General features: G+C 35.8%; 1 protein-coding gene across 1 annotated transcript; it reads right to left on the reverse strand.

Annotated features, from left to right (window-relative positions):
* Positions 1–2,313: 2,313 nt before the first annotated feature.
* Positions 2,314–22,758, reverse strand: LOC116158884 (homeobox protein Hox-A7-like). Its single transcript, XM_031471745.1, has 3 exons — positions 22,084–22,758; positions 3,132–3,295; positions 2,314–2,832 (listed from the first exon to the last, which is right to left on the reverse strand). Exons 1-3 carry the CDS (start codon positions 22,562–22,564, stop codon positions 2,596–2,598), a joined length of 882 nt encoding a protein of 293 aa, XP_031327605.1. The 5' UTR covers positions 22,565–22,758; the 3' UTR covers positions 2,314–2,595.
* Positions 22,759–24,380: the final 1,622 nt, after the last annotated feature.

Consider the following 24,380-nt stretch of genomic DNA (forward strand, 5'->3'; position numbering starts at 1 on the left):
AAATACATTAAAAATTTAAAATAGTATACCAGATAAAAAATCAAGTTATACTTTGTATGGGGTTAGCTTTTTTTATATTTCTATTGTTATATACAAATTTAAGGTGAGTAAAAGCGTATTATTATTATTATATTATTATATAGGAGGTACCTACCAGGGCCTTTCTTATACCAGTTATATCCTTAAGAATACGTGTACCAGTTTTCAAAGCGATCGTACGTCGTGCACATGATACGTACGCCTTTCTGAAATTAATCCTAGCGATTTTGGAACAGATCCATTTTTGACTATCCGTTTGTCCGTGTGCATGATAACTTGTTTAGAAACGTGCGATCGCTTTGAAAATTGGAACACATGGTCTTAAGGATATAAAAAAGGTCCCTATTGTTTTTAAGTTACGTAGGCTATCGAGTTCGGTATTCAGATGTATCGGATTTTTATATTTGATTTTGTGACAATGGAAACTTTCCCTAAACATTTCTAAATTGTTCTCAAATATTTGAATAACTTAAAAGTACTGCCTTTTTTTGAGGCCGGAAAAAAAAATTGTCTGAGATCGAGATCGATCGAGAGTCCATAATTTCAAACAGTTTGAAGATTGGGCTACTAGATCAAAAGTTACAGCCCTTTGAATTTTTTTTCGAAATTTGTTTTTTGTCCATAACTATTTATTGAGAGGTCTAATCGAAAACGTACGAATTGTTTTGGATTCTACGCACCAAAATTAATAAGAAAAAGTGTTTTCCCGAGAAATTTTGGTGTAGTCGATTTTTGGTAAAAAAGGAAGGTTATACACTGCCTTTTTTTGAGCCCCGAAAAAAAAATTGTCTCAGATCGACCCGGAAAAAAAATTTTCTTATAGAATGTGGGCCTGTAGAATCCATAATTTCAAACAGTTCCAAGATTGGGCTACTAGTTCAAAAGTTACAGCCCTTTGAATTTTTTTTCGAAATTGGTTTCTAGTCTATAACTTTTGATTGAGAAGTCTGATCGAAAAAGTACGAATTGTTTTGGATTCTACGCACCAAAATTAATAAGAAAAAGTGTTTTCCCGAGAAATTTTGGTGTAGTCGATTTTTGGTAAAAAAGGAAGGTTATACACTGCCTTTTTTTGAGCCCCGAAAAAAAAATTGTCTCAGATCGACCCGGAAAAAAATTTTCTTATAGAATGTGGCCTGTAGAATCCATAATTTCAAACAGTTCCAAGATTGGGCTACTAGTTCAAAAGTTACAGCCCTTTGAATTTTCTTTCGAAATTGGTTTCTAGTCTATAACTTTTGATTGAGAAGTCTGATCGAAAAAGTACGAATTGTTTTGGATTCTACGCACCAAAATTAATAAGAAAAAGTGTTTTCCCGAGAAATTTTGGTGCAGTCGATTTTTGGTAAAAAAGGAAGGTTATGCACTGTCTTTTTTTGAGCCCCGAAAAAATAATTGTCTCAGATCGACCCGGAAAAAAAATTTTGATTGAGAAATCTGATCGAAAAAGTACGAATTGTTTTGGATTCTACGCACCAAAATTAATAAGAAAAAGTGTTTTCCCGAGAAATTTTGGTGCAGTCGATTTTTGGTAAAAAAGGAAGGTTATGCACTGTCTTTTTTTGAGCCCCGAAAAAATAATTGTCTCAGATCGACCCGGAAAAAAAATTTTGATTGAGAAATCTGATCGAAAAAGTACGAATTGTTTTGGATTCTACGCACCAAAATTACCTAATAAGAAAAAGTGTTTTCCCGAGAAATTTTGATGCAGTCGATTTTTGGTAAAAAAGGAAGGTTAGATATTGATTAGAGGTACGTTTAGTTAAGAATATCATTTACACCTCTCGTTTTTTTTATAGAATTACAGAACAAAATAGTGCTAACAATTTTCGACTTGAAAAAATCGATAAACTTTGAAAAGCATTATCTCGTAAACTATTACGTCTATAGAAACGGTTGTAGCCTCAAATTGTAAACAACTTAGTCTACTTTTAAAGCGTATTCATTAGTTATTTTCGACAAACTGGTCCTTGAGGGTTAAAATCGTCAAAATCTGAAAAGAAAACGAAAATTCCTCGGTTTTTAGTATATTTGACTATGTTGCGTTCGCCGCTCGAGGTCGAAAACTTGAATTATACATTGCGTTAACAACATAAGCAATCCCACAAAAAATCAGAACTACCGGATTTGACGCTTGGTACCCCCCATTTTTAGGAACAAAGTTACTGGACTATTATCAATTAGTAGTACGTAGTAATTATTGTTAAAAACAGAGCGTAAATATATTGTGCATTAGTCATGTTTACAAAGGAAATATTAGCGTAAACTAAAGAATTAGAGTTTCAAACAATTTATTTCCTTAATTGAGCCATTTTACAGATAGGAACTTGAAAAATATTTACAGGGCTTGACACAAGTGGAAACAAAAATAAATTACTCCTCAGCTTCGTATATCATTACTTACAGCAATCAATTTTACATCTATCATTATTTACATCGTCATTCACGTAGAAATAAATTCTCTTTCTCTTATCATCACAATATAATGTCTCTTTTGTTAAAATTGCACCAGTACTGTACAGAAAAACCCGACTTACTTTGTGACTAGGCTATTCATTACACTACGTAGGGTCTGTAAAGGGATTCGTCTTGAATTCGACGTGATTCAGTTTGCGTACTTGGTACTGGATCGGTGACGTCTTGACTAGATGAAGAGCTTGGTTTCGTAACTGAGGAGCTTGTGCTTAATTGCCTTTTTTCGCTCACATTGTCGTCCTTGCCAATTTTCGCTTCCTGTTGGGCCTTTTTACTTCGTTTCCATTTCATTCTTCTATTTTGGAACCATATTTTCACCTACGTACAAGATAAATGCGATTAGAATCGAACCGAAAATTAGTAAATTAAAGTCAGTCGGCTACCAAGATAAAACTTCTAAAGAAAGAAATAAACATAGATAAAATAGGGTGAACGTTCAGACGTGATAAATATATGTCACAATTCCAGCAGTTAGTCATTGCAATCCTAAAATATGACTTCTGTCTGTTTGTTTGTATTTCTACTTATCTTCGGCCATAACTTTTAGAGCGAAGAAGGTAGTATAGAGTCTGCTTTTAGAAATAGTTCACCCCGAGTACTTTGTACGCGCTACTTACCTGTGTTTCGGTTAGCATTAGACTCGTTGCGACCTCAAAGCGTTTTGGTCTCGATAGGTATTTATTCTGTCTGAATTGTTTCTCCAGCTCTAAAAGCTGCTGTGAAGTAAACGCGGTGCGAGGTCGGCGAGTTTTTCCTAAAATTGCATGTCCCGGTGCACAACCTGAAAAAAAAAGGGAGCAGCATTAGTAATGCGTACCTAATTGCTTGTGTGCCTGAAAACGTTGAAAGCTCTTTTTGGAAGCGACGACGCTAAATTAATTTATCGCCAAATGTCTCTAGCAGTATTCAAAATAAAAGCCAATTACAACTATACTAATATTTTTACAAGCGATTAGCATGTAAGGGGAATTCTTGATGCAATTATTCTTATTGAACGTTATTTATTTTCGTTCAACCATGTCAGAGCATCTCCTAAATGGATTATGCAATTACATTTGGAACATTGTCGACGTATTTGATTTATAAAATGCACGTTTCCAAATTAGTAAAAGGTCATTATTTCGTTTACCTTTCATTTACGTGCGGCACAAAAACATTTGAACGATTTTGGCATAGCCATTGCCTATAAACACGTAAACGTAAGGTAAACAAGACGGGGTTCTTGTTTAGAAGAGCGTAAGGCTTTACCGTCGTTTCGACAAAAGACCGTAAAATTAGGGGTGTCGTTAAATGTATTAGGATATTAAATTATCATGACAATAGGACAATCAGAGGGTTGTAGTGATAAATATACGACAAACATACGTCCCTTCTGGCCACAGGGTTTATACGCAATATGGTATCAAATTATATAGAACATTTTCTACAATGAATAATTAAATATAAATTAAAAATCCGTGCAGAATTCTTTATGCAATGTGGAGTACTGTAGAAAAAGTGTTTTTACACATAGGTATACTGCACATAGTACCTACCCCTAAACCCTAAACTACATACGGTTGAAAATATTATCCTTTTGACTTTTGCAGTATGAATACTAGTCGGTGCCGTATTCTGCTTTAACTGGATTTGGACTATCGAGTGATAAAACATCATCCCCCTTACTAATCACGTTTAGAACAACACTTATAATATTGTGCTAGAATATTAATATTGTAATTATTTCTTTTATGTTATTTTATTAATTAAATTATATACTGATTTGATTTTTTATACCATATACTTTTAACGGGTTACCATTTTTCCATTTTAAATTTAATTATAATTTTAATTTTAATTAATTATAAAGAGATGTGTGTATTATAAATTATAATAGTTATCTATTATACAAGACGACAAATGGGCATTTTAACCATTATTGAACGTCAGTTTATATCGTGGATTTAGAATAAGAATGACAGGTGTCATTAGAATGCACAATCATTTGTTTCACTTTATCTATCAGAACGGTTAAAGTGATCATTTTATCTATCCTTACGGTTAAAGAACGGCTTAGCCTACTCATTCAAACCTATTAAATTGTCAATTTAACATGTGCCATAAAATAAATAATTTTACAGTGTAGCAAATGTTTATTTAATTATAACAGTGTAGAAGTGAAAGTATGTTTAGCAGACAGGCGTGTAATAGAGGAATATGCATTTTTTAAAAGTAGTGCGCTACATCAGAAACATTAGCATTCGTAGCCTGGTGGGTAGAGTAAAAGTACGTTGATTACGTTTTAAAACATTACGCTTCGCTTTTAGCGCGTTAGAAAAATGTTGAGAATTTTGTACACATCCTGTATTATGTGTTGTAAAATTCCTCCGTTAGATGCCTGTTGTCCTCCCCATCCTTTGAAATTAAATCCCTTCTCAATCCCTCACCTGAGGAACTTAATTCCTGCATCTCTTATCGACCAGAAACCAGACCCGGATTCATTAGTACATCCCAGATTAGAAATCCAGAATTCCTTCTAATTTATTGCCGTTTGTTTCCATTCACAGGTTTCATTATTCCCCAGACCTCTTAATTTGGTTGCTAGTTTTATTTGGCGTCTTACTCACTGGTATCATTAATCTTTGTAGGGTTAATTCCCTGTGGGCTTTACGCTACCTGATACAGCCTTGGTATTTCAAGCATTTGGACGGACTTGAAGCCAGGTATCCTCATCTCTGCGCTTGCGTCCGATTCCACTGACTTTGAGGAGGAGTCTCTCAAACCGTGTGGAAGTTTCCTTTAAAGCCCGTCGCCAGGTAATTCCTTTGTTGACCTTATTTGAGAACCAGAGGGGCAATATTCTATTCCGTTTAAGTAAACTAAAACTAAATCCGGTCGTTTCTATAAGGAAATCTCTTATCTCTACGTAAGCTAATTAGTTTTAAGTTAAGAAAACATAGGTACTGTTCTGTATTCGAAGATAACTCAGTAGTTTGTTAAGGGCGAAGGAAAGAAAACGGAAGGGAAAGAATGTTTTAACTAGACGAAGCAGACGTTAATCGTTGCTTTTTGGTGGCGAACGTTAATCGTTGCTTCTTCTTGGTTTGGTGAAAGTCGTAGTCGTATTTTATGCAAGACACGTCAGCTTTTCCAGTTATAAACTTGTAGAAGAAAGTTTAGTGCTCTTAGAGGTTTTTATTGCGCCCTTTAAAGTGAATGTCGAGTTAAATAAGTGAATCTTACGAAGGGGCTAGTCGTACATTTTTATCGCTTACGTGAAGCAATTCCAAGCATCAGTTAAAGGGGGCCAATTTTACATCTGTTATTACAACGAACCCAGTGTTGTCTAAATCGAAATTTAAGTGCAAGTACCGAAGTGAAGTTGAAGAATTTGGAAATTTTAATCCGGCAAATTAAGTAAGTGTAATTAACGGTAGCTCATCAAATGAGTTGCATCAGAACCATTCGTGAGTGGTCTCATTAGAAGCGCGCTTAATTTAATTGAGCTAAATTTTAAAGTCAACTGCAGATTTTTATGTATAGCAGGCCGCATAATTAAATAAAAGTTATAATTTTTCGACGTGAACAATCGAATATGCTGCGTCGGCTGGTAAAACCGTCGATCCCTCCATGAAATGCCCGAATGTTATAAAAAGTAAAGTCATTGTTTAAAGGGGATCTTTTTGCCTTTGGCAAGAATCTTTTCACCGTTACGTTAAATTTAAACGTAAGAGTTTGATAGCTTCAGTTTGCATTTGATTTTCCGTGGCTACCGCCAATTTTACTCAGTATTCAAGAGGGTTGATTTTTGGAGAACTATTTATTCGCGTTTTGAGACTCAAGGCGTCCAGGAGAGGTTCGCGTCTTGATCGCAGTTTAGCTTATTAACGTTGTATTAAAAGTAACCGAGTTAAGGTCCCATCTTCAAAAAGTTAAACCGTTTTGACCGGGAACCATAAGTTCAGAAATTTACGGAAGTTTAAAGTTCATAAAGAAAGTTAGTGTTTAGTTTGGTAGTAGCACCAGAAGTATAACTTTCGAATATGGTAATAAAGGTTTCGTTTTTGTGTTAAAAGTGTGTAGTGCAGTTTGGTTATATTCCTGACCGATGTAGGAAATTTAGGTTTTTTGAGTCGCCTTCAATAAATTACGCTAAAAACTTAATCCGAAATTTGTATTATGTGAATGTGACGCATAATAAACATTCTTTTGATAAAACGCGATAAAAAAGAATTTATCCGCATTCAATTACGGTGAACCATTTCCGGACGAGAAGCTCACGAGTAAACTCGTTATATTTCACGAAAGAACTTTATTACGTCAACAAAAATAAATGAACGAAAACTTCCCCTTTTCTTTAAAAAATGGTACCAAATAAAGAAAGTTTCCTGGCATTACCACGAACAATAACAACCCCCCAACGTTTTACTATATTCGAAATTTCTCCCCGGAGTCTTCAGTTCAATTGATTTAACTTCATCTCGTCAGAGGAAGTGGGGGTAGGTAAAAAATGAATTAAGAATTTCACCCCGTGAAAATGGGAAGCCTATTTCAAACCACGGCAGCGCATTTCTTTTATTTGTGGAAATTCAATGAAATGAGTATATGCGTTTGCGAGAATGCTTTGCCTCTGTCCATTTATGTGTGGTTTTAATATGCATAAGGCAGTATAGTAATTTGTTTTGTTATTATCATTTACAAAATTAAAATTTTGAATCTCAATTTCACTTTGGATGTGACTCTGTACACTTTTTAATTCAATGCATTGTAACTGGCTGTCAGTTAGCCGCTTTAAGAAATTTTGTTTTGAATTTGTATTTTTTAAACAGAAAAATTTACATATACCGCTTAATAGCGAACATGAACAAATGTATGTGCGAGCGCGGTTGCCGCAGTCTCTTCGAACCTAAGAGTTTAGTCACGTTCTGTTTAAACCCGAACACGTGACAAAAATACATGTTTACTAATCGTTTAAAAAGGTACACTAGTGGAAGTCGATGCGTTCAGAAAATAAGTCCTGTTTCAGAACTTCTAACAGGCGAGATTTAAACAGCGAGAGAAGTGCGACAATGGGAATTATAAGCTTGATTCTTGGCAACGTATTATTTTGAGTGCATTTAAATATTTGATTCTAACCTGAAATTGAATTCTTACTGAAGTTTCCAGCGTGAGCCCGTCCCAATGTAGGGAGCAACCAAGGACGATATTGGCGTGTAAAAAAATTGATTCGCGGTCGAAATTTGTTTTGATGCGTTGTGAAAAATATCCTCGCGTATGATTGAAAATTCGTGGTGCGATTTTAAGAACCAGAACGTGTGTTTACTGAGTGTAATCTATCTGAATGGTAGTAAAGAATTAGCAGTTTAAGTCCTACATTTCTAGTACGTCGGCGTCGTGAAACATTTAAAGAACTTCGGGTTTGTGATAAATTGAGAGTTACCTGTAATGTTATACAGGGTGTCAATTTTAAAACTTGCAGTCGGCCATATTTCCCAAACTAAGGAAGATATTGAAAATCGCGAAAAACCGTTTCGGGGGTATCGAGGGGGAACCAGAATGACGTTATGAGTGACAAACCCCCAACCCCCTTAACCCCCGAGCCCCCCCTCTTCATAAATCCTAAATGGAAACCCCATACTTGTGATAGGCATCAATTTAACTTAATGTAACCTTGGGTTCTCAAGAGGTCTGCAACAAAAGAGGTCCTATTCCCATTACACCCGTTACTCTCGTAATCAAACTTATTTTTTAATTCAGTTTAGACATATAAATTTAAAGACGAGGAGATGCAAAGATGCATTAAACTGGACTTTGTTCAATTTTAAATGAATACATCGCAACCCTTATAATTTAGACACAGAAGTGTTGATGTCGCGTAAGTGCATTTAATTACAATTCTGATGAGTACAGCAATAATTTTCGATCATTGCACGTCTGTAAACAGAATTAAAGTGACAAAAGTGCCACCCCAACCCCAATTAAGCGCTAAATTTTATGACCACCCATTATAATTCAATGGTTTGTTGATATTGGCTCTATTTAAAGCAACCCTGTATTTATACTAGTTATATTAACAGGTGACCATCTGTCGCTTTCTCGCCATTGAATTTACTTTTAACTTGTTACAATTCGCACATGCACGTTATTTGATAGGGTAGAATTTTAACAATGCAATATTTGTCAAGTTATGTTGATCTATTGACAATTATTTGATTTTAAACCGTTTTAAACTGCATGTTTTGACGTTTTCATCACGGTGCCCAATTTAGCGAAAAGTATCTTTTAATGTTGCGGAATAAAATAACGATTTAGGTACATTGTAAACAAGATATAAATAAGGAGATGGCTTCAAAAACCAAGAACTCATCAAATCGTAGCAATAACGACGTCATAAAGGCAATCAGCTAAACGCATAAAATGAGCTAAATCTATAATCTATCCCAAATGGAGGCAGCAAAGATAGTTTCATAAGATAATAACAGAGGAAACGTTAAAATTTCTGTTGTAAATCACGCTTCAACGATCATCAGAATGTTTTAAAGCCCTCCAGCGATTTTCCCGATTGCTTTCTGATATATAGAGGTTATGTGCACGTTCGATGCTTATAAATGACTAGCATTAGTACTCTCAATCGGACTTTGGATGCGATTCTTGACTTGTAGCCAAAAGAATGCAAACTAGCTTACGAAAAAGCGGATGATTTAAACGATCCCACTCAGCTTGTGTTACGCACTTCCCATTTTATTCCCATTTAATAGATTTTCAGATGTTTTTCAGCTTTCAGACAGCAAACCCAATAGAAATCATTTTTTAATCAATGTTGATAATGTTTAAATAATGGTCTCCTTAGATCTCTAGGACATGCCCCAGAAAAGCTCTTTTTGGATCGTTTTACCATTTATGTCTTATATTCTACTTCATAATTTTTTCATCTTTCTAGTATCTAATATGAATCTTGATAAGACATACTCTTTAGTTTCACGAGAGTAAATTAGACTTATTTATTTTATCTTATTAATTTCAGTCAAAAGTAGAACCTGCAATAACAAAGCCTGAAGGGCAGGCTCTCCAAGTACAACAGTTCTTTACTGGACAAGTACACAAGAAATGCGTACAGAAAACAAGGATTATAATAGTTTTGAGTTGAGACAAACTACTAACTGATGCAATACAAACACAAATAAATTAATTTTAAAACTTTCGACGAAACGAAACTTAAACAAACATTAAACCGTTTAATCAGCAAGTTTAGTGCAAATAGATGGCAGCACATTAGCAAAGTTGATGACAGCAATTAAAGTAATTTATCGCATTGAGCAAACGCATATACGTCGCCCCTTACAAACGAAACGTATTTGGGTGCACTTCGCGTTTTCCATATACGATAAAAGGTGGAGAGAGGACGGGTCGACCCATGTGGTTAAGAGGATTTTATACGGCTAATTTTACCCCTAATGCCGCATATGTCGTGTTTTAAACGATATATATGACATGATCGTTTCCTATGTTGCGCTTTCGATGTGCTTTTTGCGGCATTACACCGAAATTTGTATTAATTATGCACCCATTTTATTTTCAATGTAATCTCATTCAATTTTTGGCAATAAGGGGATTAGTTGTGGTTTTATACCGCTCGACTGCACTTTTAGAAGTGAGATCTAAATGCGTCATTTTGTGTTAACATTTTAAAATAGCAGTTTGCTGTAGATTTACCCAAATTTAGTAGTAAATCTGCGGAGTGGTTTCCACTTTTCGGCGTCCAATCCATGACGTAAGCAAGATCAGATCAGAGAAATGCATAAGTTCCATTGCCTTCGTGGATTCCTTACGACAACAGACTTGCCGATGCGAAGAATCTTTCCTTCTGCATCAATTGCTTCAATCCCAATCATGCAGTAGAGGATTGTTCAAGTCGGAATTATGAGTTCTTACTCCATAAGTCAGAAAATGCTTCGGAATCACCAGTAGCTGAGTAACAATGTAGCTTGTAACATCAGCCAGGTTATCCTCAGTACTGTGGCTGTCGTGATACAGTAAATATAGAACTTTCAACTGTAGAGCTCTGTTGGGTTCAAGATCCGAACCCAACTTTCTAAGAGAAGATGTAGCTGCCCAATTGAAAGTGTCCATGTCTCCGATTAATGTTTCTCTTTTTGGCATCACGCCACTATTAACAGCCGTTGCAAACTGAAAAACATTGACTCATCCCTATTCGTATAGCAAACGAATTCGGCCGAATGGATTCGTTCGGCCTGCATTGAAGGATGTGTTAGGTATATTTCCTGGTGTGCTATATACTGCGTATACGCCCGCTTGAGAAAGCGGCATGCGCGTTTTACCCAAAAGCTTTTCAGTTCTCCCTTAAGTCTAAGATCTCTAAGTGTACCAAATTTGGTTCCAATCGGTTCAACGGAGGCCTACGATACTTACAGGTCGGAGTGCTCGAAAAAGTCACGTGACCTTAGGCTGCAGTTTGGGACACTTTGTACATCGTTTAGTATAAGAACAGTCACAGGTAGCCACCTACTGCAAAAATTATGTCTTTTTCCTCGCATGGGCAAAATATAATATAATAATAATAATAAATAAATATAATAGCATAATTTATGTACAACTCACAGGCGACCGGTTTTGCAGTGAGCGGTTATCTGCGATGATTGAAGTGACTGTTTTTATTCTAGAAGACGTCTAAATACATTACGTCTTATCGGAAATCCCTACGCAACTCCACTACTTATTTTTTTTATATTTAATTTTAACGTTTCAAGTCTTTGAAGATAAAATGATGATAGTAAATCCGCGTTTTTCCATTTTACACAATCATATTTCTTTTTCTAGGAACGATATCATTATAACTCTTTCGGTGTCTTAAACTAGTATGATATGCTCCTCCAATTATGCGTATATAATACAAAATCACGCATTAATTATCCGCGCAGAGTAAAATTAATCACGCGATATACTTTCTTTTAATTGCGAAAGGACACAAAAATGTTTTTCAGAAGGAATTTTAAAGAAATGGTCTTTTGTTTCCTTTTTTCAGCAGTTTTACTAAATAGCGTGACTTCAGGAATACGATAACGCGTAAAGGAAATATTATTTTTCAAATAATTATTTATTACCCATAGATTTTCAAATGGTGCTTGCAAGATTTAAATAACCATTAACCTTTTATTTTTATTTACTTATTTATTGCCCCTCTCTTGTTCTGGGCCCTCAACAGGCTTGTATCCAATTCCAGAGTGACCCGCATAATGATTTTTTAGAGGTACCCCTGCAGAAGGTCTTAAGTTGTTCTATACTACTCCGCTATTTACCTTACGAATTAGGAAAACTGGAGGAAAACCTAATTCGCAGTATCCGGCAGAATGCTCGAAACTAGTCTAAGTTAATTCCCATCTGCCACAGATAAAAAATTCGTACCTCAGCCCAGGTTCGAACACCCGACCTTCCGGCTAGTAACCGTTTAGCCGAAATTGAGAGTATACACCGACAGACCGACATCATTCGGATTCTTAGTGCTTCAAAACGTGCATTTCCGCCAAAAATAGTAAGGGGGGAGGGGTCATTTTTTACCCATACTATCTAGTTCCCCTTTACAAACGGGAAGCTGTAGAAAAAGAGATGCAGAGGATGTTAGATCACGAGATAATCAAACGATAACTGCAGATTCACCATCTTCGAACCCTAAAATAGTAATGCGAGAAGGCTCAACCAAATAACAAAAGAGGATCGAAACGCACCTCCAGCACTGGAAGAGACGTTAGAATATGTAAAAATCCAAATCAGTTCATTAGATGTTACCGCACTTCATGTAAATTCTAAAAAATACACAGCGTTTTTTATGAATAATCACAGTTATCATTTTAAAATAATACCATTTGGCCTAAACATTTCAGTAACCGTATTTAAGAGATGTTTAGATTGTTCGTTCTGGACTGTCAAGTACTACCTATCGTTTGCTACCATTTTGTACCCAAACGTACAACAAAACATAAAGACAAAGAGAATGTTTCACCCTAGGTTTCACCAATCACCAGTAGAACTACGAATCCGAAGTTTATTTCATAAAATTTGTAACTGATGCCGTTATACAGGGTATAATAACTAAACCTCTCGCCAGGAAAGATTGCCGGTCAGAGAAGACCTGATGCCGATCTACAATCTGTGTTTTTCTAAAGATGTGAGCGACTTCCTGGATAGGGTCGTGCCAATGTTGAACGAAAAATTGGCACGATCCTATTCCGGAAGTCGCTCGCATCTTAAAAAAACATAGATTGTAAATTGACACAAGGTGTGCTGTGACCGGCAATCTTTCCTGGCGAGAGTTATATGTTACATGGAAAAATATGTACTTTCCATATCTGCAATAAGTTGGTTACACCACTGGAATATAGCACGGCACTAGTGCTTAGAACAAACTATTGTAGCGAACATTCCAGAAAACTCGATAAACATCGAGGCGCCATGATAGAGAACGAAGGCGAATGTGATGTAATCTTTCCAGGAAATATGACGTGTTTTGTTATATAACATTCAAACAGACTCGCTAACACTCGAGAACATTCGGGTTTACTATACAGGGTGTCAATTTTAAAACCTGAAGTCGGCCATGTTTTCAAAACTAAAAAAGATATTGAAAATCGCGCAAAACCGTTTCGGGAGTATCGACGGGAGACCAGAATGACGTTATGAGTGACAACCCCCCACTACCTCTTAACCCTTAAAAAAGAAAGCAACCAAGATTGCTTAATGAAGCAGCTCAGGTTGAAGTTCTTGGCCAATTTGCCATAAATCCCTCAATGTCAACATTAGTTTTTTTTTGTTAATTATAAAATTTTTGTTAAATTGTCTTAATGAATATTGAATTTTTTGGTACCACTGGAAAGCATTTTTTAGTAGCTTTCCAAAGATGTGTCACAAGTATATGGTTGCCATTTAGGATTTTTGAAGAGGGGGGGGGGTTAAGGGGATAGGGGGTTGTCACTCATAACGTCATTCTGGTTCCCCCTCGATACCCCCGAAACGGTTTTGTGCGATTTTCAATATCTTCTTTAGTTTGGAAAATATGGCCGACTAAGTTTTAAAATTGACCCCCAGTATAAGCAAATCGAATTGGGTTTCAAGACAGTCCCAACTTCGACGCGCTTGTGTTGTGTTCTAAGTTTATATCGCAAGCACCTTTCCGGAGGCAGATTCTGGAAAAAAAACTATTTCAGCAAATGGACAGAAGTATATGCGCTACCAAATCAAGAAGCGACAACTGTGGCAGACGTTCTGGTAAAATAACTTTGTAGCAGGGACAAAATTTCGAGTCAACGCTATTCTAAAGCCTGTGCCACTACCTATACTAACTATTGGGCATTCGCAAGACCAGAATCGCTGCTTTACGCCCACAGTCAAACGAAATGGTAGAACACATGAATAGGACAATGGGAACGTACAAAAGTTCTGTCTAATCATCAGCGTGATTGAAATATCAGTATATGCATTAATTGTTCCTTGGTCTGTTGTTGTGTGTTGCCTATTCTACAAGAATACAAGATGCATGAGGGGGTCGTCGTGCAGGTACCACCATCAAGTTCGCGTTATAGCACAAGGACTTGGGGCTGTGTCCCCGCTACAAGCATCGTCCGTGTTGCGAAAAACAACTTTTTTAAATGAAGTACCTATAGTGTAACGAACATTCCAGAAATCTCGATATACATTGAGGCGCCATCATAAAGAACGAAGGCGGATGTGTCGTAATCTTTCCCGGAAATATGACATGTTTTGTTCTATAACATTCGAGCAGACTCGCGAACATTCGAGAGCACTCTGGTTTATCATATAAGAAAATCGAATTGCGTTTCAAGACAGTTTCAGTTTCGACGCACTTGTATTATGTTATAATTTGTAAGTGATAAATAATAATTACTGTTATAAATTAATCCAATTTAAGACTGTTACAAATTTATTGTTAGTTAATTGTAAATAAAATATAATTTAACTATTTTTAAAGCATGGCGACGGTAATTGTGCTCTAAGATTTCTTTCGATAATCTTTTATGGTAAAGGAATTATGATCTGAGAGGTCTAAGATGCTACACGACCCCAAATCAGGATCTAAAATTTTAAAAAAGCTCTGTTCCCTACTCCCTACATTCCTTCTTAAGGATTTATTCGGCTGAAAATCAACAGAGAACTTAAAAATATCAATCCTGTTAGAAAAAGTTCACCTTTCAGACTTGAGAAGGAATTTTTGGGTACAAAAATGTAGCACATTTTGGAAGAAAATCGTACCTTGAAAACTACTAGTAGGTAATAATAATAACATATTATAAAATAAAGACCATAAATACAAAAAATACATATTTGAATGTTCTGTAGCATATAGTCTAGAAATCCCATCAAAGCTTCACTACAGCCGTCGTCCCAACAGTTTCAACAGGGGGGCAGTATAGCGAATATTCTAGAAATCCCGATAGATATCGAGACGCATTGAAAGATTAGTCATCGGTGATACAAAAAAAGGTAAGGCGGATGTAACGCATTTTTTCCTGGAAATATGACGTGTTTGTTCTAGAACATTTGGAAGCGTTCGGTAGCACTCGAGAACATTCTATAAAGATTGTTGTTTGCTATATGGGCAAATTGAATTATGAAATATTAAGCTCTCGCTCGTGTTAAATTCATTGCAAGACTGTTATAAATGTATTAAACACATACATACATGTTATAAATGTATTAAATACATAAATCAATAATTGGTGTTTCCCTTCCCCAAAATATAAATTAAAGACTCAAATTTGATATAGTGCATCACACTATTGGTCGCAACGGGATTGTACATTTTTCCATAGATGTGTTTTAATAGTTTGTTTTATTTAGCATAGTCGACATAAAGAAAAACATACATGACAGAGGTATATATGAACATAGGAAGTGGCGTTAGTTAGGCCATAGATTAATAATTGGTTCTTTTAATCTATGGTTAGGCTAATGTTGGGCTATCCCTACCATACTAAAAAACCTTGCTAGTCGGTCTAAGTTGAGGAATAATTGCAACAGTAATCATAGATAAACCCCTGCATTCATTCAAATGAAAATTATAGTTAAATTGCCATGAATTTAGGGTCATATCTTCAATTAATGATTTTCACGTAATTTTCAAAGCTGCATGCACACAATAACGATAAACGGAATCCTTTGACTAACAAAACCAAACGTTTAATATTAAATTTCTGAACTTGCTGCCATATGCACATATATGAAGATAATTCGGTAACAGTTACTCATTATCGGTTGGAAAGTACTTTCGGTATCGATCTAATTGAATATCTGCCATTGTAAATTAGTTTTGTTCGCAATCTCAACCGATAAAATAAAATAAATACGGAATACTAATTTACATTTAATCCCACCTTCAACGCAAATATTTTCATACCTCGTTAACGCCAACCTACCATTAGCCTTATTTAAATATATGGAATAAAACTTTTTCGGTCCTTTTTGATATTAATTGAGATTCATTTGGAAGTGAAACTTCAGATAATCGACGAATTTAATTCGATGAAAGCATGTAAATTTAACGTAACGATTTTATTGCTTAAAATAGCATAATACCTTTCATCAAATCACATATTCAAATTTCTGAGTCCGATTTCATGCTAAAGTTGCTTTAAAGCATACAGACCGTTTAATACGCATTATATGTGATAATGAAATGCAAATTGCAGCTCATCTAAGCGGCATTGCTGAAAACAGCGTACTCTTGATGAAGGGTAATCTAATTACAGTTAACAATGAACGTTGGCGCTCGCTTCAAGTCTGAATTTCAGCGTGCGAGGCGTTTTCACAAGATGTTTCCAAAAATTGCTACAACTTTAATAAAAAAAAATCGAATCTTTCATTTAGCAATTCGAAATGGGAGGAAAATACTAATTGCGACTTTCCCAAATAAATATCCCATAAGGCGGAAGGTTTGGTAAATGGAAGAAATTTGTAATTCCATGACAAATGCTGTGTGTAAATGTAACCTTCCATAGTATGATAAAATGACGGCATCCATAATCCCATCTGAGTGTTCGTCATCTTATTGGAAAGACAAACAGCAAGTCTGACGAGCGATGAGCAAGGCGAGGACGAGGATTGTAAATTGGGCCTGTAAACACATTCTAACATGATCAGCACTACATTAGGTCCGGGCGTCTCTGTTACGCTGCTAAACTAACCGGAAGGCGCCCTATACTTTTCTCTCTCAGTCGGTACTTCCGTTTCAGGCCGTGTCTTTGTCATCTATTCCCTTCCAATTTTATACCAAAATTTTGTATCTCGCTTCTAGTATTTCACAGGCTCTTCTCTACTTTTACGTTTACGATCGCATGCATTTATCTCGCTTCAGAGTTCTCTTCTATGAGTTGCTCTGCAATTAGCTAACTCAATTTTAGAGATCCCTTTCTCTGGATCTGTTCACAATGTGTTGTGAATGCCGTGTTTCCGAAAGTTTCTAGTTTTGCCATTACGAAAGAGAAATTTAATTAGCTGGGATATCACAATAGAAATTGCGAAATAATAATGCGAACTTAAAACTTTTGGAAGGAACGTCGACATTAAATTAAAACGTTTTCCGAACAAGAGAACCTCGTAAATCTTATACAAAAAGTGAAACTTCCCAGCAAAGAAATATTGGCAAATGTCAATATTCCCATAGATATGCTCCCGACGCGTAAACAGCTACACGCGAATTCCTTGAAATGGATCATGTTTTCAGCACCAAAATAGTATTTTCGGAAGACGTTTAGGAAATCAATCTAAGTTTTTATCCAAACGCCTTTCGTTTTTTTAGTTTAATTCGTTAAGGTGGAATGAACACATGCACATAATTAGTTTGTATTTCAACATACCCTACAAAATATAAGACTGCGATAATTGTTTATTTCTACAAAATACGAGTAGGTACTTGCCAAGATTTATTATTTATCAATAATAAAGCTCAAGTTTGTTCTCGATGATTGATGATAGATTGAAGATCGACTGAAGGGGTGCTGTGACCGGCAATCTTTCCTGGCGACAGTACAAAACATACTGGACCCAGCGGACAAGCGTTCAGATGAGGAGTACAAAGAACTCCTTCTTTTGCAGGTCAGGCTACTGAATATAAGGAAATCTTTACTTCAAAAGGAAGGAAAGAAGTGACAAAAAGAAAAAAAGGCATCTGGCTCAGAAGGAGTGCTGTAGGTCCTGAGTCAGGTGCCAAGGTGCCTTTAAATGAGTGGCACGTGTTTGCTAGTCGATTGACAAAAACTGCACTTCATCTCAGAGACGGGCCTAGACAAAAAAATCGGGGGGGCAGACATGACATTTTGCCAACTCAACTGTAAAAATTTCCAACTCAAACGGGTAGTATCTATTAAGTATTAAGTGGTATTTCCAAGTCTAATAAATCATGTAGAAAATGTAAGATATCAGTATACGGTCTCTAATACTAATTAAAAGCATTACCAAAATACCAACCTTGTGTTGAAGAAGAAGGAAGCGACTTTCCTATTAAAGAGTCCTTTTTTATAGATTTTGCCGCAATTTCTCATTCCTTCAATAGTCGACTTATCACATTTACGATTTACCTACTTTCGCGGCATTCGCCAACTAGTAATGAAAATTACCAACTCTTGTCAAAATTGCCAACTAGTTAAGTATTGGAGGGGCAGCCTGCCCCCCCCCCCTTGCCCCCCCATAGGTCCGTCGCTGCTTCATCTTTCGTTTTCGCGTAAGTGAAATTCTAATCAGCAGTGCATTATAATGTAACTAGGCTACTATTTATTGATTGACAATTTCCTTTGTTTTAATTAAAAATTGAAATTGCAAACAGGGAATATAAAAAAAATAAATTGCTCCGGTAACTAGCCAATCAGTTATTATTATTATTATTATAAAATTAAATTGTTGTCCGAAAACAAGAAAAGGAAAAGTTAAATCTGCCCTAGCGATCATTTCAAACTTTGGCGCCTACTACTCAGGCCATTATAATATTTTGACGTTTGAAGAGAATAGGTAGGTAGTATATTATATTCTAAAGAGTTAATAAAGTAATACTTTTTATAATTTAACCTCGTACAGAAATTACATTCCAATTACAGGACATATACACGTTAATTACCTAGTAAGTGCACACAAAGTAAATTAAATTGAATTAAATAAACCGCCGGCATTTTTTTAGACGAATAGATAACGTTTAAAGGGACATTTTGATGTCCGTTCAAAGTTTAATAACAATGGAAAAATTAGTTTGTGCATTGGAATTTGGCTTCTTGTTTCTGTTCATGAACATTAAAAACTCGAGTACATTTTTGAGATTGTGGTCGAGATAAAATTCACCATCCGGAAATTTCAAAACAACGAGAGATAATTAATTGTACGAGGGCGAGCACAATGAAACGGTCTCGCCCTGACAGCGATCCAGTTTTCGCATTTTCTTGAAAAACCTTTTCGAGGTAGAACTGCATTTTATAGAAGCTTAGTGAAACATCAGTTCCATCCGGTTATTTTAAATATTTTTTTGAATTGTTTAAAATATTGGTGGGTTATCCTTAAGGATTTGCATTGAAATTTGAATTAACTTAATCACAAGATACTTAAAAGAATCTAGCAGGGGACATGAATTGCATTTATTGACAACTGAATCCATACCAAGGAACTGTGGGTATTTTGTCCTTATTGGGAATTTGATTTTCATTTTAGCAATGCTTTCTTTTGGAATAGATTCCATTTTTATACAGCCGTAAATGGCGTGTAAAATATTGCTGTGTAAACAACATCAGGTACCCGTTATTTAGGCTGAAATAATACCGAAGAAGGTAACGATCCAAACTGTATGTGCATTTCAATTATTTTTAACGTTAAAATGTTTTAATTGGAGATTCGACACAAGATTCAATCATACTCTGTTTGAAAATCGCAGATACGATCGGAGATTTTGGATTATTAACACATTAATGTAATTAAAACTTCGTTTAATTAATTTGTTCATCGACCGCTTGTTGGTGCTGCGTGGTCTTTGTTTTTATGACCCTGAGCGCCTATTTTTCTTTCAGCTCACTTCATTGATTGATTTCAGATAAACTTGTTTGATCTATAAATGGTCAGTTTTGTGTTTCATCGAGCTCAAATTACGACCTAAATATGAGTTTTCATGTTTAAATGTTTTTATCTTGTACCCGAAATTACATGAAGTGTTAATTGACAATTTGTTAATAATTCATTGGAGTTTGGAGGCGGTTACGGCTGCTGAATTTCTAAATTCTAATTAAATTTCAATATCGAGATTTTCGTTGTGGTGGAGGCTGGACGTGCCCTAGAAAAATTATAATTATTTATGTTAACGAACGAAGTAGTTCCTATTCTCAGAGAAAGAAGACGGTCTGCTACGTGTTACTCGTATGGATGATGTCACCCTGCCGCAGTGTTGTCAGAAAGATGTGATGGATGCATGGATGGAAGACTCCGGGAAACCGCTTGTGAGTGACCCAATTATACCATGGGTCGAAGAATTTTGATAAGCAAAGAAATGCAGGAGGGGCATATGAGAAAGTCATCGGATATTTCAGTAAAGTCTTCTCTAAACGGGAACGTAATTACTGTGTCAATTAATTGTTAAATAATTGTAAATAAATAGACGACGTAATTAAATTTACAATAAAATAGTAAACGATTCGAAACCAAAAAATATCAAATTAAAGCTTTTTTAACTTTCCTCTCGAGTGGGACCGCAGGGTCCTAAGAAAGAGGCTCATAAGACGTATTCGCCTCTATTGCTTTGATGTCTAAAGGTTACTTCCGTCTACAATTCAGTTCAGGGCACCTGTTTCACATAAGGGTAATGGTGGTCCAGTGTTTCGTTTTTTTTTAATGTTTTTCTGACAGCTAGCCGCACTCTAATAGTTAATAAGTGCACAAAACACTGTATGAGAAGAAGCAGAAACTAATATATTTATCCTATAACCAAGTAACAACTATTACAGTACTATTACCTGTCATAAAAAACAATAGGTATTTACGTCAAAGTTGGGGGTGAAAACTACTGACGAGGAAATCTTATAGTACGAGGCTCCATGGGGCCGAGTATTATAATGTCCGAGTCCAGTAATGTAGTTTTACTGACGCGTTTTGTATTAAACTTTATTCGATACCGTATTTTAAAATAAAATTTCAGTTTTCGGATTAATGTCAATCTGTCACTTGTGACAGGTGTCATTACAGACATTTAGCAGCGGTTAGTAAAGTGACAAGGTGCGGCCGGTAAAGTGACATGCAGCAGGAAAAGTAGTGTGGTCTGCCTCTCTCATGAAAACTAAAATTTGCTGGCATAAAGTAGGCATGAACATGACCGTTGAATGACGATTTTGGGTAAAAGTAAATATTGGGACGTACGAGGGTGGTAAACGTGTAAATCATAGAAAAAAATCATGAATCGTGGGTATCTTTTCGTCAATTGACCCGGGTCGATAGTTATTTATATAAAAGTCAAGAAAATGACACATTACTGGTGAGGGAATATTGAAGTGCGAGGCCCCAGCCGAGTACTTTAATATCCGAGTCAAGTAACGTCATTTTACTGACGAGTTTTGTATTAAATTTCAATTCAATTTTCATATAGAACTTTTGATTAATGCCAATCTATCAATGATGACAGGAGTCATTATAGACATTTAGCAATGTGACAGGTGCGGCAGGAAAAGTGACAAGTGCGACCGGTAAAGTGACAGGTGGCAGGAAAAGTAGACTGGTCAGCCTCCGTCATAAAACGTCATACGTAGGCATGAAAATGAAGGTTTCATGACCATTTTGGGTAAAATTAGGTATTTGGTACTGTTTTATCGAATCTTCGATATATGCCAATTTCCAACCTGTTTAAACCAAATTAAACCTCAAATATTTTCGACTTTCACCCTGTCAATTGCCAAAAAAGTGTCTAGAGAGGAGTTTCGACCTACCCAATCAGGTGACAAAATGCAGATATTGGCTTCTAAAAAACTATTTACTCGTTTTTATATAGAGATCAGTAGCGCAGAAAGAACTGTTAATTTAGTTATGATTTTGGTATCTTATGGAAAATACAATCTTAATTTAGAACTGGTAGGAAGCGATTGGTGAAGATTTGACATCGCTGTCACTTTTCGTACTTGAGGAACATACGGACGGGCAGAAAAAAACCATCACATATAAGGGTAGTTTTTTGTTTTCGAAAAAATTCTCCTAAATATAGGGTTTATATTTTCAAACAGGGCGAAAAAACTGAATAGCCCCTTTCCTCTTTAAAATTTGCAAATTTGTGTCATATTAACTTCAGAACTGTAGAAAATTTCATGCGTTATAGATTTCCACGGTACTACAGACCCCCGATCGCAACAGTTTTCTTTTCAAGTTTTATTCACAATAGCTTTAAATACGTTCTAGTTGAGAGGGTTTTCACAAGAACCGACTCTAGATTCCAAGGGGAAGGTGGTAAACACTGTGAAGCTTTTAGCGTTTGTCGGAAATAAAAGGATTACTCAGAAAGAAGGATATTCGTCTAACAACCAACATAAGCTTAAAATGCGTAAATCAACTTACCAGTTAGGTCCGGGAGTCTTTGATAAAACATCCCCGTCCGCGCGAGCCACTCCAACTGCATTTGCTGCAATTGACTGGGACTATGGTGATTGATGGGAATTTGAAGCTTTTGAACCATCGAACCGTCCAAAGTGTGAAAGGCTGAACTTTGCACATGATGCTGACTTTGGTAACCGTACAGTCCACCATTTGGATAAATGTGATTTAAAAGTCCCGGCCTTGGTACAAACGAGGTGGGGGGAATTTCTTCGCTTCCCGGCGAAATTGGTGGACTTCTACTTCTTGTGGATGATGGTGATATACTTCGAGATGTATCGGGGGTATTCGGACGATCATCATTACGCGATAATAGAGCGTCTATGCAAAAAGATCCCTTACTTTCTTGTAATTTCGTATCCATATTTAAGGGTTTCGATTGATGATAGGAACTATCGGGGTGCGCGTGCAGTATGTGAGCCGCTTCATTTATGTAGTGCGACATTTTCTCCTTACTTCAAATGATTGCTGACAAAATCTACACCTTCACAAATAAAGCGAGTTCTGGTAAAAGCTTATTCGAAAAGTTCAATGAAAAAATTTTAATTGAATGTAAACAAATTGACAGGTATGTAAACATAGCGCAACTTAAAACCACTTTATTTGATACCTGTCATTCGGAACTAACCGGTAACAAAGCTGTTGATAGACTAAACGATTTGAAATGTATTATCCTCATAATATCAAGCATTACAGGAACATTAGACGTATACATTACACATACACCAGATCTGCGCGTAAATTCAAGTCTTTCATTGGATTGAAACTTATAAACCACGCCTTCTACCCTGAAATTAAAAGGGGTTGCCATGCAACCAGGAAATTCCCTTTCAGGCTACTTTAATCCTAAAGGCTAACATTTATTTGTTCTGTTTTTCCTTCAAATTAAGGTGGTAGAATACTTCTCCTTTATGTAGTTATAAAATGAATTAAGTGTGATTTATACTTGAGAATTAATTAATTTTCGTTACATAAGAATTAGGTAATTTGTTATTTAAATTATCACAATCGTCTACATTTCCATTACGAATTTTGCCACTTTGATATTTTGCATTCCTGATGGAATTAAAGCTCACTAAAGACGAGTTTCGCTACATGTACTCTGCACGATGTCATTTATTTCTAATTAATTTTTTTTCTTAGAAATCGCTTCTTTTTTGTTCCCAATTTTTTTTGCTAATTAGTCCCGCCTCTTCATTTCCCAAATCCTTTACGTTTTCCGTTTGCAACTCATTCACATTTCCTTCCAGTGTGCTGCTTATTTCCGGAGCTTTGAAACGAAAGGAACGTAGATTTGCAAAATAATGTGAAAGTACCTACAACTAGCAGCAATAGGGGGTTATAGATGTATGTATTTGAAACTTTGAACCAGCAAAATTGTCACCATCGGCGAACAACTACCTACTTGCTCTAGAAAAGGCTTACATCTTTTTATTGTGGTTTCTGGGTGTTTTTGTTTCAGTTTTTTAGCGCATTTTTGAAAGTTTTTTATTTCAGATTCCATGATAAAGGAAATATTCGGGTGGATATTATTGAGCCCCTGTAAAAAGATATTGACAAGTTCTTGGTTAGCTGCCTGGAAGCAAAGGATGTCATCCGCATAACGATCCCAGAATAAAATGTGGTTTAAAAAAAAGTAGATTTGCTGATAACTTCATTTTCTACGTTATTCATAAACATTTTGGCGGGGAAAGGAGAAAAATTGGAAACCCATAGCCAAACCATCTGTTTGGGAATAGAAGAGGTTATTGAATTTTAAAAATTTTTGTTGGACGGACTTTATACAAACCACCTGGTCGTCAGTTAAATGTGACACGGTTAAGCAAATTGGAGCCAAGATTGACACTCTCAGTGGTAGGGACGCTGGGAAATAAATTTTTAACATCGAAGGAAACCATGGAAAATGGGGTTGGGAGGTTTTTCAGTTTTTCATTTGTAGATGTATAAAGAAGGTAGGGAGTGTTAAAAGTTTCATTTCTGTAAAGTGACCTTTTAAATCATCAATATGATCAATAAATCTGGTTCAATTTTGTGACAAATAGGCACATAATTGATGACTTTTATTTAATTCTAGTTATAGCTGTACTTTGCTGTAAAAATTGTGCAAGACTTAGTAAGTTTAAATTGTTTTTTTTTGTAGTTTAAGACGTGGAAGTTAAGCAACATATGGGTAAAGGAGGAGGTAAAGGATATATTGCATCTATACGAGAATTATTCAATAAAGTGATTCTGGTAAGCAATGGCACACGGGCCAAGTTTGT

The sequence above is a fragment of the Photinus pyralis genome, unplaced genomic scaffold (assembly GCF_008802855.1).
Source record: "Photinus pyralis isolate 1611_PpyrPB1 unplaced genomic scaffold, Ppyr1.3 Ppyr1.4_LG1, whole genome shotgun sequence".
NCBI classification, from domain to species: domain Eukaryota; kingdom Metazoa; phylum Arthropoda; class Insecta; order Coleoptera; family Lampyridae; genus Photinus; species Photinus pyralis.